General features: G+C 39.8%; 1 protein-coding gene across 2 annotated transcripts in view; it reads right to left on the reverse strand.

Moving 5' to 3' along the window:
- Positions 1–17,719, reverse strand: part of LOC130177519 (inactive dipeptidyl peptidase 10-like) — a 229,300-nt gene that overhangs the window by 45,466 nt on the left and 166,115 nt on the right. For both annotated transcript variants that reach the window (XM_056389356.1, XM_056389357.1), the window contains exons 4-5: positions 14,150–14,244; positions 13,972–14,046 (exon numbers count right to left, since the gene is read on the reverse strand). In XM_056389356.1, the coding sequence (XP_056245331.1) occupies positions 13,972–14,046; positions 14,150–14,244 (170 nt within the window). The remainder of the gene's footprint in view (positions 1–13,971; positions 14,047–14,149; positions 14,245–17,719) is intronic.

A 17,719-nucleotide genomic window follows, 5' to 3' on the forward strand; every position in this document is an offset into this window, starting at 1 on the left:
TTTTTCAGTTCTTCCCATCCTCTTCCACTGACTCACATCATGGTTGTAGTGCTTCAATTATGGTCACAAATCCAGTCTCAAGATGTTCTTTCAATTGTCCTTGAATCGTCTCAGTTTTGTAGAGTTTGGCTCCTTGGTTTTGGGTAGTCCAGCTGTCGAACTTGCTAGCTAGCAAATACGATAGCTTATTTATGATTTACCACATTGGTTCATATGAATTGTTTTAGAAATTAAGTTATTCTGACACTCCAGTTGTGCCAGTTGTCATTAACAATAAATGATTTTGAGAGGAACACCTGACATCAACTTCTGGCCACAAGCTTCCAGTAATTTTATAAACTACAAAAAGCAGTAAGTTACTTTATCTTTCACTGAGGTACTTTCTGAAACTGTTAAACATGGGGTTCACTATCTATATTAGAAGAGTGATTATCTTCTATGGCACTTAAAAATTGAACGGTTGATGATTTTAACAAAGTTGAAGAATGATTAATATGTTAGCATTTAGAGCTACAGCTCAAGAGATGTTGAGATTGGCTCTGCTTTATTCTTCCTCATTCTTTTCTCTGCTTTAGGACTGTCTTTACAAAAAGGTAAGTTAGTTTGTAAAGTTGTTGATATCCCTGGGGCTTGTGGGAAAAAGTAACAGGATCTGAAAATGACATGGAACAAGATCAAATTATAGTTCTAGAGTTATATCTAAATAGTTATTTCTTACATTTTGCTATGAGGGAATTGCTTCATCATCAGTGAATAATATTATATAATTTCAAAATAAATTACAATTGTTAAACTTTCTTCTTAAAGGTATATGTCCTCTGGAACAGAACCCAGAGTTCTGCTTTCACTTCAGTTCTCTATAGACAACAACGTAACAGTATGTGCAGTCCCAGGTGGAATCATTGTACAACATAGGACTATAAGATCTTCTGTGCAGCACAAAAAGAAAAAAGAGAGAAAAACAGCACTTAGAGAGTGTCTCGGGAGTGTCACCACAGAAGAAGTGTAACCGAGTCTCCTCCTCTCGCTCTCAGCATCAGTCCACTCACAAACCAGGACAGAATCGATCGCCAAGTGGCAGCAGCTCCCTGGATGGATCCGTGCGGCGGTAAACATGTCAGCCAAATGGCTACCAAAGAAACTCTAGACTTTAATATATGTGCTGTTGACATTGTACAGCATCCTGACACTATGCAGTTGCCACAGCAACACTGCCTCTAGGTGCACTTACAGGTATGAAGCTTTGGTTATTGAACTTTTTCACCTTCATGTTTGTGACACTGCACTAACTTCCCATGATGAAAGGCCTGTTTGGAGACTTTGCAAGAAACACACCATCAGTCTGGTTCTGAGAGATCTCGAAATATTTCATCTGCACGGCAAGGGTTATTCTCAAAGATCAAAATCTTAAACTTCAAAAGGCTGCAACTTCTTTGATTTAACTAAAGGATTATTCTAGAAAAAAAAAAAAATCATCCATAGATTAATCACATAAACAAAAATCAAAACACATAAACATATAGGCAATTTCCTTGAAACTTTCAACAGCAATCTTAAAGGAAATCTAGGAGACTTTATTTTTTGTAGCTTTGACCAGTGTTTCAATCGGTTATCGCCTTCAGCCATGCCCCAAAGCCCCGCCCACCCAGACGCACTGTCCAATCTTGTCTGACTTGGTTTCTCTGAGTGTTTACCTGAAATCTGCTATATTTTTATTTGATGAATCAGAAGAGAAGCTCAGAGCCTCCTCTCTTCTGATTGGCTCACTGACCTGTTGTTACTAGAGCTCCAGAGAGAAGCCTGAGAGAGGAGATGTAAGCTACATTGAGATGGTTTTGGGTTCCACAAATATATCTTCTTATGGATCAACACTTCAAATAAAACACAGAAGAAGAGGAAAATGTGGGACTTTTAATAAAAACAGGTCCAAAGGGGCAAGAAACACAAGCTTTCAGACCATAGGCAAACAAAAACTCTTGTTAGCAGAGGGAAGTATTTGGATTAAAGAGTAACTAGATCCACAGATTCTGCTCGACTGTAGACGTGGCCTCATGGACTCGTTGTTTGTGACGGGGGGGGGGGGGGGCGTCAGGGGACACAAAGGGACACTGACTGACCACCTCTCACTGTAGCACGGCTAACGATGTAGAGCTGCTAGTCAGAGCTAATCAGCCATGAGCAGCTGCCAGTCTGAAGCACAAAAATATGCTGTTAACATTACTGTTCTTTATGATTAGCGCAGCCTTCCTACATTACACATACTGCACTCAAGGTTTTATTTATTTATTAATATTTTTACTGAGGGATAATTAAATAAATGGACTCCACTCATATAGCACTTCTCTATTCTCAGAGACCACTCAAAGCCACATTCATAAATCCACTCACACACTGATGGAACAGTCATCAAGGGCAGTTTGGGGTTGAGCTTTTTGCCCAAGGACACGTCGATACGTGGACTGGAGGAGCCAGGGATCGAACCACCGACCTTTTGGTTAGGGAACAACTCGCTCTACCTCCTGAGCCACAACTGCTCACATTTACTTACTTTCAGTTTTACTTGCAAATAATATCATAGTATTATATTATATATTACAAGGATTATAAAAAAGATACCCAACAGTTCATGTTGTTCCATCACACTGATGCAAAATCCCCTAAATCCCAAAGTCAGATAAAGCAGTCCTGCTTATTGATTTGCAACAGTGCCTGCAAAGGCCTCACACAACCAGAGATATTAAAGTGATAGATGCAGTCAACATGAATAATCTCTGAAAGAGACATTTCTATCATCTCATAGTATATTTTGCCTCCATACTTTGGCTCAATGAGCAGCTGTATCAGATTTGGATGGCAGATGCTTTTTAATAGAAGCGTTTCCTGGATATAAAAACCGTGTTTCCTATTTTGTGTTTCTGAATATCCTGTACTTATCCAGAGGCTTTCGGAGACACACTTAGGAACACAGGTGCGGTACTTTGACGACAAAATCACAAAGCCGCGCTGTTTGTATTTTGTTGACATGATTGGAGAAATGTTGATATATAATAGTCGCTATCAACATTCACCGCAGCAGCCGCCATTCACACAGAGTCATTTGAAATGTATTTACACACAAACAGAATACAGATGGGGGTTTTCAGGATGCAGGTGTCGTTTTCAAGCCATAAAAATTATGCATCAGTGGGATATTTGCTTCATTTTTCTAAAATACCAGGTGGGCTCAACTGAAACAGCAGAGATAGTTTCTGTCTCCTCTTTTCCAACCTTTGTTTTCTGCATTACATCTGTGACTCCCCACCCGCACTCACCACTTAGCTCGTTCTGTTCTTTCATCAGCGTTTCAGGCTCAAAGTGGGACGCTGGAATATGAACTCATCTCATATGAAAATAGAATAAATGAGTTTTAAGACAACTCCATCGGCATTATTCTGCGCTCACTGGGGGGGAAATAGCTTTTCAACTTTTGTACAGACTGCCAGAAATTAGCAGAACTCTGGTTCTGGTATAGCAGGAAACAACAAAACAGAACAAATGCTAGCATGCAATCCATTTATGTCTTGCAAACATGACATGCGAAGAATGGAGGCTGTCTCTCAGAATCAGTGAGAAATCAGTCAACTTCAAGCCCACACATGTCGGCGCCTTTATGGCTCAAAGCTAATAAGCTATTTATTTCTTCTTCAATGGAAAAGTAACCGAAAATATGCAGATTAAGAGAGGAGCAGAGGGTGTAGCAAAAGTCTCCAATCAGATTTGAATGCAGAAACATGTGGTGGAAGCTGTTAGTCCACGCTAGATGTCATAAGATGACATAAAGACTGTCAAATGAACGGGAAAACGTCACACGGCTGCGACGATTTCCTCAGACAAGAGCATTACAAGATGTAAAAAAACACAAGCCTGTTGAAAGCGGTGACAAACACAGGAATCCCAGAGATTATGAGCGTTTATCAGGGTTAATCACTCCCAGATACAGATGTAGTCAGATAGTGGTGTGTAATCCTAGAGAGAGGTGAAGCTGCAACACCTTCCTCAAAGAGAAGCCTCTTTTACTCACATCAGAAACGATCCATATATACGACCGGCTAAAAGCATCGTATGAATTCCAAGTACAAAGACTGCAGTATAGAACAATTTATCAGTTCAAAGCCTGCACAGGATCAAAGCTTGTGATTAGCTGAAGACCTGTTTACTCATTTTCTCATTTTAAAACAGATCCAGCTCCTCTTTGTTATTCTTTCCATCATTCATTACAGGTTATGCTTAACTGCAAGCACAGACTTCATGGTGCAATTCATAGATCAAAGCCTGGGATTACAACAAACCACATTAAAGCAGTGCTGCAGGTCAGAAAGAAAAACTTTGTTTTTATAAAAATATATATATATATATATATATATATATATATATTATGGACAAAAAATGCAAGTCTTTGCCAGCTTTCACCAAATGTTTCACAGCCAGGAGGCCGTTGTCCATCTCTTGTGTTTCTCTTGGGCAATGAAATGTTCAGCACATTTTGCATTCATTTGTATCTCCAGCTCAGGCTTGGTCATAAATAAGATACACACTGTTGTCACCTATTTTCATCGCTGTCAGCAGCATCCGCACAGGCTGAACTGAAACATTATAAATTATACAGACAGCATGAACATCCCTCTGCTCGCCAGAGTCATCAGGAAAGTCAATCAGCTGTGTACATTCATAGCTATACTCTGATTTAATAAACTGCACGGAGTCAGAGCTGTTTTACACGGCTGTTGTAACGCTCTCATTTCATCAGCATTAACCGTGATAGCTGTGATTAAACTTGTGAATGCAACAGTTTCAAGTGTTGACTTAACCTGTTCTCAAAGGCTGCTGGAGTATTTCCCAGAATGCACTGGGGGGAAGCAGGGAAAGATGCGCCACAGGTTACTGACAAACAGTTCAAATCTGTGGGCTGATAAATAATGAGGCTTTTTGTTATTTAATATCCATGAAAAGGCTGAAACCAACAATGAGCTGAACTAACAGGTATTACCTGTGTATCCAAAGCTTCATACATCTTCTTCGTCAACCCCGAGTCACGGCAGTTCATAATCCACCTGTATTCCATTATTAAACTTTTCTATGGTTATGTTTACACGCTGACAGCATTTAGTTAAGGCTGTGCAATGATGATCCTAGACTCTGTGACAAAGAAGCCCATAGAACCCCACCCACACCACCACCCCCACCACCCCCACCACCACCATCACCTCCCATGCAGACCATTGGCAGATGCCACAATTTACACATCTCCCATAAACGCCTCACATGCAGTCTGGGTACACGGCACAACTTACTGACGTCCCCTAAACACCTCCCGTGCAGAATATCGGTAGACGCTAAAATTTTCAGATGTCTCTTCAACCCCCCCCCCCCACATACAGGTAACGGACATACGCTGGGTACAGCACACATGATCAGAAACTGTTGTGAGCGTGGGCTGTGTTCATCTGTGCCGTAGAGCTCTGTTGTCTAAACACACTAATAAAAGCTCATCAGCGAGCCACACTGCTGTACTTACCATGAACACACTCATTAGAGTTTCTTTTCAGTCAATGGCACCGTGTCTATGTCCGCCCACATGCATTCACAGATGTGTTCGATGGCCCCACGGTTGACTTTGTAATAATAGTGTTGTGACGTTAAAACTTCAGTGACACTGGAGCTGCACAGCATGAAAAAGTAAAAAAAAACCTTTAGTCTTATGATGACATGATGGTGACTTCCACATATGATGTTCTGATTGAAATGTTTTACTTAAAGCAGCTACAATCAATAATTTCATAATAACAAATGAAAAAGTGAAAACAACGTGTCAGAGTGAAATGGATCCCTCGCAGCGAGTCTTCACTCTCATCACTCTTATGCCGGAGCATTTGGCTGCAGCGGGCGGCTCTGAAAAGCCATTGTCCACCTCCTGCTCAGCAGACTCACACGGTTTGAGACCAGCTGCTGAACATAGTGCAGCATTTATCTGTGAAAGAGTCAGATATTTCCCTCACAGACCAAAAACAGAGCTAAAAGAGAACACAAACATGACCCTGAATGAACGCTGCAACTGCTGAATTACCGCAGAACTTCAATTGATAGCCCAGACTTTTATTTACTTCAGTCACTGAATCCAACCGGCCTATATTTGGGACAGGCGTCTCCATGAACCTCGTGCACAGCAAGGAAGGAAAATACTATCAAACTGATTATTTAAACCAGTATGAATATTACTTGTATAAAAATGACCAGGCTTTCAAATGACACACTCCATGCCAACCCCACAGCAAGAGAGAGAGAGAGAGAGAGAGAGTGAGAGACCCACATATAAATACCAGTAGCCTACCTTAGAAAGGATGCCAAAGGTTACCATAGTTATTAAATTAAGTATGAACAGATAACATAGGTATTAATAATTAAATTTCACGTTGTAGCTTTTTCTCGTTGCTGCCATGCTTTTTGAGCATGAGCGTTTCTCTCGCAACAATAGATCCAAAGAACCTGCCGTCTAATTGAGACCTGCGCTTATTGGACATAATGTGCAGCCACACCAGGCCGCTGAAAGGGACCCAGCTTTTAATTGGGACTCGGCTTCTTCTTGGATATTTACGCTAAGCAACTGTTTGCGCACGACTTCATCCTGTCACCTTCAAAGGTGATGACACGTCAGTACATGTTTTTGCCGTGCCCCCATGTGGGCAGAAAAAAAAAAAAAAAAAAAAAAATCAATAACTGCAGGTTTAAAAACAGATCGAACAACAACCACTGTGCTTCGTTAATGTACGTGTAACCCAGCCGCACCTCACTGTTCACATGATGTTACATAGTCACGTCCTATCCCTCCTCCAGTGTTTGGAGCTTCCGTGACATCATGGCGCTGCTGCTGTAAATACCCCCTGGAGCGACAAATGTGGATTAATCTGGGACTTAAAATAGTCCCCAACAAACACACTATTTAATTCTGTAGGCTAAAAACAGTGCAGTGTCCAAAAATGAAGGGTAGTCAAACTGTATTAAGAGGAAACACATTATTAGTTTTCGTCTTTTTAAAGGATTTTTCTGCTAAAAATATAAAATAAGGCCTTATTCTTCCATGCCTTTGAAATGTGAAAAGTGATTCCGATACAGTAACAACTCCACCTGCTGTACTTTGCTTTTCTGTATCTATATTTATGTTTTATGATGGACAAAAGCAATTCATGTAACATCACGAGACACAGCCACAAAGCAGCTGTTGTGGTGTCTGTCTCCTCCTGACAGATGTGTGTTGTTGCTGCTGCCTGAGGCCTGACTCCCTGATCGAGCCCCGTCTTCCGGATGATTCTCTGCCTCCGCTGCTCCGTCAGCTCCGTCAGCTCGGCTTGCCAACGGGGGGCGTGTCTCTTTATCTTGGACAGGGTCCATTAGTGTGGCTGTTCCAATCCTCCTGTTTCAGCCCAGTGATGGTCAAGCTTTTCCTACACTCTTGTCATGTTAGTCAGGGTTAAAAAATCCAGAACATCATGCAAAGTTATTTCTCCCTGAAAACATGACAAAACTAATTGTAATGTCTGAACCAGAACAAAGGATTAACCCTCACGGACTTAATTGATATCACCTGGTAAGTGATTGAGTGTGAGAGGCTGTAAATGTTCAAAATGTTATTTAGAGGAATGAGACAGCACCTTGCAGCACATCGTCTTCACTAATGAACATCACTTTATGATGTGTAAAGCCTAAATACAATCAGCAGAAGTAAAAAGCTAATGCTAGGCTATAAACCAACTACACCACGGTCACATGACTTCAACGTCTCCACCACTAAACTTCAACTTGTAGTTTGATTTTATAAACACGTATCTGAAAAGGTGGTAGACCGATCTACTCACCAGACTGGTGAGTGGATCAGTTTTCATCTTCAACATGATGATGTTTAACGTCCCCGACAACCTCTGTAGTCTCATTTAGACACTTGTTAAAAACTGTTTGCTGATGAATTACATATATATATTATATATATATATATATATATATATATATATTATATATATATATATATATATATATATATATAACCACAGACCTTATTTCGGCCATCTGACCAAAAACCCATTCAAAAAACCCAGAGACTTCGTATGAGGGAACAGGAAGGGAACAGGAAGTGCTAATGTGCATAATGTTAACGTATGGAAAGTATGAGGCCCGAACTGTCTGCTACAGAGCCTTCATACACTTGATGGGTTTGACAGTGGGACAGGCCCAAGACTTCAGGGACTGACCAGGAATGTGCCTCAAAGTCTGTGAGTCCATGAGGGTGGCGCTGGGTTTGGGCTTCTATCTTTCCCTAAGTCTTTGTCAGGTCGTCTGCTCAGTTTCCCCTGTGCTCCACTTCCTGCGCTGCCTTAGTTTGGATTCTCTAGTTTTGTTCCTGTTTATTTTATGTTTTTTTTTTTGTTTTTTTTTCCCCAGGGCTTCTGTCAGCCTGTCAGTCTTAGACGTTTTAGTTCTTATAACTAATGTATATATCTACAAGTTTTCCCATTGCAGCTACCAGCCTTTGATTGTGTTTGTCTGCATTTGGGTCCGGAAATCCTAAAACCATAACACAAAAACAAGACGGAAACTCTGTCACACTGTCACATCTCTCTACTGGAGCGCCGGTGAATGTTTTATTTCACTCAGAGCACCGCAGAGGAACCTGTTAGAAAAGAAATGTCTTTCTCCTGGACGACCTGCACTTATCGCTCTTCATCACACAGGTGTCGAGCACAGTAGTGTGTGGCTGTGTGTCTACACATGAATAAACTATTATCAACAGGTCACTTAGCAGGTAGCGTACAGTAATTTCAGGTTGTCCGGAGATTGTGGGATCAATACAAAAATATTAAAGAAGGCTGATAGTCTGTATGTTATTTCTAATAACTGACACAAAACAGAATTTAAAAAAAAAACACATAATGATCTTCAATATCATAAATAAAAATGAACTAAAATTCTTAAATAAAATCAGAAAGTAGCACAAACGTAAGGAATCTGTGCATCAGAAAAACTGGCACAGCTGATGAACGTACTGGACATGAAGAGGGGAAACCATATATGTGTACAGGCTTTTTAATTACAGGTAGATTTCTCACTGTGTTTCATTTTATGTAGCTGTTGCGTGCCGTGTTGGTTGTTTTATTAATTATTCATCACAAGTTTGGCAAGCGCTCCAGAGAGGAAAATGCACAGCAAAGTGTTTTTCATTATTTATGGGTCACTAAATCAACTCTCCTCAGCTTTTTGCCTTTTTGCCTTCAGAGCTCTTGACAACATGTCAAGTCACGAGGCAGATGAGCTGTGAGTGCTCATTCTTATGTTTTCAGCTCTGACTCTGTTTCTCTTACACCTAAAATGGAGTCTTCCTAAAAAAATATCTTCTGCTGTCACCACTTCACCAGCTCAGGTAACAAGGAACCAAATATCATAATAAATATACATAAAAGAAAAATGTATTGATGAATTTTTCAGGGAACCAAACCTTGATTGATCAGTATTAATACATTTTGGTTACAGAGATGGTGACGTAAACTTCCTCAGGAAATGTAAAGAGGCTTTCTGGAGTTACACTCTCAGAGGTTTATATCCAAAGATGAATGAATGATGATTTTAGTTTCACATTCTCACCCAGGCTTTGCAGTCTATCCTTGTTTATAAGGCATATTGTATATTTGATGACTTGACTTTGTTTTGTTGTTTCATTTGATTTTGTTGTACACAGTTCTGTGCTGGGGTAGCAGCCTGTAGCTCTCATTAGATAACTGATAAACATTCAGCCTTCCTGTTGAGTATGAATAAGCTGTGTTTCTTTTACACATTGAGTAATTGAACAAACTGCAAACAAAGTTAAATATAAATGAATAATAATTTTACATGTTACTTATTATTAGAGTTTACAAAAATGGCAACATCTATAAAGGTCCCATATAGTCTAAAGGCAGATGTCCATGTGTAGTTTGATTATAGATCAGGTCTAGGTTCTATATTAATACTGTGAAAGTATCAAAGCGCTCAGTAACAGAGAAATGCACACAGCCTGTATTCAGACACTGAGCCTTAAAACCAGCTGCCAGGACTTCTGTAACTTTGTGATGTCACAACAAAGCAGTCAGCACTCTCAGCCATGCCCCAAGCCCCGCCCACCTGGACCCATAATCCAACTTTGCAGGATGTGATTATTTACCTGAAATCTGCTATATTTTTATTGGACTCAGAAGACAGTCAGCCAATCAGAAGCCTCCTCTCTTCTGATTGGCTCACTGACCTGTTGTTACTAGAGCTCCAGAGAGAAGCCTGAGAGAGGAGGTGTAAAACTGCACTGAGATGGTTTTGGGTTCTTAAAACCACAAATATATCTTCTCATGAATCAAAACTTCAAATAAAACACAGGAGAAGAGGAAAATATGTAGCTTTAAAAACTCAGAAACAGACCAACAGTATAATTTTGACCTTCTTCCTTCACTGAGCTTGTGGTTATTGGGTCTATTGATCCAATTTGTAGGTCTAACCCTTCATGCAAAATATGCAAATCAGTTCTGATTAATCGCCTTGTCACTAATCCTCACAGTTGATCCCTTCCACAGTGAAGGGTCCAATTTGCATATCTCATTTTGCATCTACTCTTTTCTGATGGAAAGCTGGTAATTACAGTATGGTTCAAGCTTGCCCCGCTGCTCTGTTAGTGAATGAATATGACCTGCCAGTCGCACACGGGCCACAATGGAATTTTAATCACCCCCAACCCCGGCCCTCGTCAAAATTTATTAAGCTCCAGAGGACTACAGTGTAGATGTTTATTCAACCCTGACAATGTTCTTCAGCATGGGTTTGTATTTAGAACCCATGGATGTCTTTTCTTACAACCAATTAAAATACAAGACGTGAGCGACAGGAGGAAGGGTGATGTATATTACTGACTTTTTAACAGAGATTCAATTTACTTCTGACTCTGGCCAGAGCCAAAAGTTGGTACAGCAGGGCATTTAAAAAAAAGAAATAATAATAGCATACCCATTAAATTCAGCTGAATACGCTGACCAGATAATAATCCTGAATTCTTTTTTTTTGATTTCATTCAACATCATGTTACCTCAAGTTGTTTTCACCCTAACAACAGTAACTGACACATTCATCCTGTCAGTGACATTTTCCTAACACAGTAGAGCAGTGTTTGGCATGAAGCTGTTCATTGAACGCGCTTATTTTTTGAACAGTGAACCATTTGCAAATAATGAACGTGAGCATCACCAGAAGGTGGGGGTAATGCATCAAAAAGCTGTTTGGCAACCTCCAAAAAACATCAGAAGAAGAACGGCACCAGATTTACGGCACTCAGCGTGCAAATGGTGTCCAGTGATGGTACTGCTGAAGCTTTCGCATATGAATATTTGAAGGAATTTTACAAACAAATCAGTGCATATTCCAACAGAAAGAAATCACATCCCACGTTTTATGCAAATTGTGTCCAAAAAAACCCCCCAAAAAAACAAATCAGAACGTCAGCGACATCAGCAACGACTTTGAAACAACAAATCAAGTTGAAGCATCTGACCAGGTTTTTGAACTATCTATGAGTGAATTATTACTACAAGAAATCATTAAGAAAGGGTAATACTGCTGCAGATTTCCTTCACCTGAGCCAAACTCACAGCATATACACATGAACTGAAGTCTCTTTGAAGTGAGAACGCTGCAGTACAGGATGCAGAGAGTATGTTTTTTTGACATGTATCAGCTGACGAAATATGTGAATGTATTGTTACACATGTTGTCTCACAACATCATGGATAGCTGCATCACAGAAAACTGATATCATCATTGTTAATCTTGCCTACAGTGCTCTGATTGGATCAGTTGTTTCCATAATAGGTGTCAATGAGCACAACATATCTATTTCAATCCAGTGATGATGGTGGTGATTCAGAATCTGGAACAGCACTATTGATGGACATCTATTATCTGCCTGCTGCCTAAAGTCTGTGATCATATTTTTGAGAAGGAAGTTGCACTGAATTATTTTTAAATTAATTATTATCATTATTATTATTATTGACAGGCATGAAAATGAAAATGATGACAGGCTACATGCCAATGCAAAACCTGTAAATACAAAAGTAAAAAAAAAAAAGCCAAAAATACAGGTTTTGTTGAAAGATACTGATGAGGATAAAAGATTATATAAGACAGTATGTTTTTATGGAAATTTGCTTTGAAAAAGTGGGAGTCGTCTTATAATCGGAGCGAGATAATTACATGTTCACAACCTTAGATATTCTTTTTGAAAGGTGTGAGTCTGTAACACCTGCTCCCACATCAAGTATTACATCGTGGGCTGTTTGCAGCCTTAAAGTTGCCTGGCTACGGAGTGTCTAAAGTCTGTAATGTGTATTTAAGAGTTAGTCATTACATCCTTACTACACTCTATTAAGTGTTTCATTAGCCAAGTTTAATCTACAGGAGCTTCTGAAGGCTGAGAAAATAATTCTGACCACTTCTAAGAAGATTTTTCATTTCATGCTTAGGACAGAAAATTTTCTTTGATAATACTTCTGTAATTTTATGTAACAATTTGGATCAAGGCCTTTAACTTGTAATACAGTAATTTTAAATTTCTGTTTTTACTTAAAAGTGGAGAAAGTGATTCTGATCCAATACACTTTTTGTCAAATTCAATGACTATCCGCTCGCTGTCTGCACAGGACAAGGGAAAGAAGAAGAGAAAAAGGGAGATGGGGAAAGGGCAGTGGGCGCAAGAGACGGCAAATCTGGTGCATACTAATGGATAGTGCTAATTTAAGTATTAGCAGAGGAAAGAGAAGGAGCTGTCTACCCTTCTGTCGCTGCAACACCATGTGGAGTTTTGAACTGGATTTATTGGGATTGCAGACGAGAGACTGGCGGCATTATTTAGGTGAGTGAATGGGGGGAACATCTCCCAGTAGCAGCGTGATGGCAGTGTAAACTCCACAACATGAGCAGAAGGCAAGAAGGCCAAGGAACAGTCAAAGATGAAATGTAAGAACAAAAATTGAACAAGAAGTAATGTGGTCAGGCAAGGACGAAGAGCTGTGTTAATAACAGTGTGGCTTTCCAATGGCGGAGACTACACAGTCAGACTGGGAAAGAACTTCAGCCCTGGATTAATAAGGTGGGACTGGCCTGCACCCTGAATGGCAGGCACACAGAGCGAGCCAATAAAAACACTATGAATGTGGTGGTCCACCAGCCGACAAATGTGTTGGAGCACATGAATCTGACTTACTGCTGCCGAGGCCCACGGGAATTTGTCCTATTAGTCCTGATGGCCAGTCCGACCCTGGTGCATAGGATGCATATATTGAAATGCTGTGCTTGCTAACCTTACCTTCCTTGTTAGCATAGCTACAAATCGATGGTCCTCTTCCTCTGTCTAAACAAATAACTCTCATTTTTACTCCATTGTGTTTTGGATGTTTGTGTGCATGTCGTTTGTTTGGTGATGTGTTATATGGTTTCTTTTGCTTCAGCGATGAGAAAGAGTATTCACATTCACGCGGTATCAAATGCTCTGGATTCTGCCATTGTGGTGTTGCCTTGGCAATGCACGTCCATGAATTTTTTTTTTTTTTTTGGGGGGGGGGCTTCTGAAGAACTACTGAAGAGAGGGGTGTCTTGTTTTGCTGTTGAGTTCTCCAAAATTGCTTACTCCTCCTTTGATCACTAGGAAAACAGCTGCTGCACCCTGAGCCCACTGTGGACAATAATCTACAAGGCTCCATGACAACAGTGACTTGGAAGTGCGGTAACATGAAAACTTGCAAAACAGATTATTTTAGATCAGTCTGTCATTAGTTCCCAGTACAGTACAGTACATTATTGTATGTATGTATAATATAATATAATTTCTTTTTTATGCAAAAACAATCATTGTGCAGGTGCTGATAAGGAACTTACCTGTTTCACATCATAAGCAAAAAGAACATATTTCAGGTCGGGGGAGACAGCATATTTGGCCACATTGAAATTTATCTAGTGGAAACAAGAAAGACATAAAAAAGAGCCAGATAAATACATACACTATAGTATCATGAAAAATATATATATACGGTGTGCAAGACTGACATCAACTTACAAATGTTGTGTTTGTCAGGACTATCTCTGTTTCATTTGTGAGGATGTTGAACTTGATGACGTGGCCATCACTGTTCCTGTAGATGACTTCCGAGTCTGTGTATAGAAAGAGACAGAAAGACAAAAAACATCTGTATGAAGTAAAGTGAATTTTGAAAGCAGCCCCCCCCCCCCCAAAAAAAAAAATCCCTACAGAGAAAAACTTCAAAGCACAAACAGACCAAAGCAGCCATCCAGAAATCCATTTACAATTGCACAGATGCCATTAAAAACAAATACTTTTTCAGCCTCATTGTTCCTTCAAATTGAATAACAGTACCAGCGCAGCAGACAGGCTCAACTTTGAGCGGCTGTGATGTAATGTGATTAACTGTGAGAATCAAAAGTGAGATTTCACTGCCAGACATACACAAAGGGAAGGCCTCCATTTTTCATCTTCCACGTAACACAGCATGTTGTGTATTGATGGGAAGAGCTTTGTGTGGCACAGCCAGGAAAACATCTTTTGTGCTGAGCCGGACTGGTTGGACGTAACTGCATTGTTTGTTTTGTGTCAAAGCCAAACATTCAGAAACGTAGCCCACCTCAAATGTCATGGAATGGGGGATTGTCACGAACAATAATACCTTGTTGTCAACACAATAGCATGCACAAACATACTTTAAATGATGATGATGAACACATGCACTCGTGTACAGAACATCAACGGTTAACGGTGAACATAGCAATGTGTCCGACTTGTTCTAATTAAAGGTCCATATTTAACAATTTACTTTTTGTGGTTTTGTTTGAAGTGTTTATCCATAAGAAGATATAATTGTGGATTTAAGAACCAAAAACCATCTCAGTGCAGTTTTACATCTCCTCTCTCAGGCTTTTCTGGAGCTCTAGTAAGAACAGGTTGGGGAGCCAATCAGAAGAGAGGAAGCTCTGATCCTCTCTTCTGATTGGCTGACTGTTTTCTGAGTGATCCAATAAAAATACAGCAAATTTCAGGTAAACACTCAGAGAAACCAAATCCTGCAAAGTTGGATGGTGGGTCCAGGTGAGCAGGGCTTTGGGGCATGGCTGAGAGCAGTGTCTGCTTTGTTGTGACATCACAAAGTTCCAGAAGTCCTGACGGCTGGTTTTAAGGCTCAGTTTCTGAATACAGACTGTGTGCATTTCTCTGTGGACTGAGGCTTTGATACTTTCACAGTATTAATATAGAACCTAGATCTGCTTTATAATCAAACTACACATGGACATCTACCTTTATACTTCATGGACCTTTAACAATCTATATGCGTAATGTGCTGCTGACCGTAAACAGTAAAAGAGAATGAAAAATAATATATTGCTCTCTGTTTTCAGGCTGACAATTAATTTATCCAGCATTCAAACAGCCAAAAAAAGAGGAGATATTTTCATCACCAACGACTGACAATATTCCCTAGAGCAAGGCACATAATCCTCAACCTTTCCAGTACAACAGGTGCAGTAATTAACACAGGCTCGGGGAGAAAACACACAATAATGAATTGTCCTCTCACTTGTCTTTCACCAGTTGTCATTATGCATCAAGTTGTCAACTGTGTGTCTGAAACTAGTTTTCCTTCCAGAATTTATTTCAGAAAGTTATAGGTTGTGAAATGTAGAGCTTTTTTTTCCTTTTTATCAGGTGATTACAAAACAAGAGAAGACAAGTGTAAATATAGACAACAAAGTAAAAAAAATAATGATAGAAATTGTAAACGGCATCTAGTTTTTGCTACACACTACACACATAAACATACAGTATCAACATGTATACGCCTATAATTATAATCCAATTAAACAAAAAAAAAAGAAAAAAGGAAAAAAGAGGAGCTTGTGTATGTGGTGTGTGGTGTGTGGTGTGTGGTGTGTATATGTCAGTCGATTGTGGGTAGGGTTGGGGGGCCCCAGTGGAAACGGGGACCAGATCCGGCCATCAGTGGGGCAAGCCCAGAGGCCAGGCGGCTGAGCGCTGGAGATGGAGGCTGGGCTTTAACTGAAGAACCAAATCAGCTGTTTATTTGACAAGAAAAGAAACACATAGTCCGGATGTAGCGGGTTAAAAATATTTCCTCAGTCCCAGAATGCATCTGGAGGGCTGCTGTCTTAGTAAATCAGGTGTTATAGACATGCAATCTGTGGCTACAAGCTGAATGAAAACTGTAATACATATTTGTTAAATATATCAAATCTGGCCCTTTTTCCATTGCTGTAAAAACAATATTATTTCAAATCAAATGAGCTAAAAATGTGAGAGATAAAAACAAACAAATAAACAAATAAATAAATAAACCAACAAATAAGCTAATTCTTTTTCTTTTTCATTGCCAAATATGGGTCCGTACTAAGAGTGAGTTTGTACTAATCCTGCCGAACATCACTATTGTTAACCATTGTTGACCTTGTGTGCCCGTCACAATGATAGACATCATCATATCCAACAGTCAGTGTGTGTATGACTCTATTGTCGAGGGACCACAGGCCAAAGATCGTTCCTAAACGAGGGACGCTCAAAGACCGCGTCAAATGAAAATGACTCATCGTAATTCCCGATCTCGCACTTGCATTATCTTGTTTGATTATCACACTCGTTGTAGACGGTTTCACTTTCTGAAAAAAATCATCACACGACAGCATGAGCTGGAGATACAAGTGTGTTTGTGTGTAAACAGTAAACTAGATACAGGGAGAACAGCAGACAGATATTTCACATTCATCTCAACAGCAGCTCTTAAATTAAGCTCTTTGGGCCCTTTCAACTGTGCCAATGTGCATATACTGTCTATGTCCATGAGGTTCAGTTAAATCGAGTAATTTTCCAGTTGCAGGTATTACATTAAAGCTCAATATAGTAGAATAGAATAGATGTCCATGTGTTGTTTGATTATAAAGCAGGTCTAGGTTCTATATTAATACTGTGAAAGTGTCAAAGCGCAGCCTGTACAAACTGAGCCTTAAAACCAGCCGTCAGGACTTCTTGAACTTTGTGATATCACAACAAAGCAGACACCGCTCTCATCCAGAGATATATACTGTATCTTCTTATGGGTATCAATTTCAAATAAAACACCAGAAAAGTGTAAAATATGGAATCTAACCCCTGCAACCCTTTGTTGGATTTCTTGCTGTCTTGACAGGAGTTTGATGGATCTGTCTCAGTCTGGTCTCTCAGCGTACAGTAAACAGACAGTGTCAGCCTGCTGCAGAGGCTTGAGTGTCTCCCAAAAGAGCAGAAATGCACATTCCAGTAGCTCCAAAGTTGTCTTATTTACATGTTGTGTCTCTTGGCTGGCTTGCTAACGTTAGTCGGAGGTTGTAAGAGACCTGCAGCTTCATTGTTGGTAGTTGTTATGGTAAGTACACTCCTCTATTCAATCTTGCCTCTTCTTCTTTATTCTAATTTTATAGTATACAACTTCCAGTGCACATTATAGATCTGTGTTGAAATGAATTCATTTTTACCAGGAAGTCCCATTGAGATAAAGAAAACTCTCTGGCCAAGTTAGCAGTCATACAACCACACCACATATTTAAATTTAGCATAAAACATAAAATA

This window comes from Seriola aureovittata, chromosome 11 (genome assembly GCF_021018895.1).
Source record: "Seriola aureovittata isolate HTS-2021-v1 ecotype China chromosome 11, ASM2101889v1, whole genome shotgun sequence".
NCBI classification, from domain to species: Eukaryota; Metazoa; Chordata; class Actinopteri; order Carangiformes; family Carangidae; genus Seriola; species Seriola aureovittata.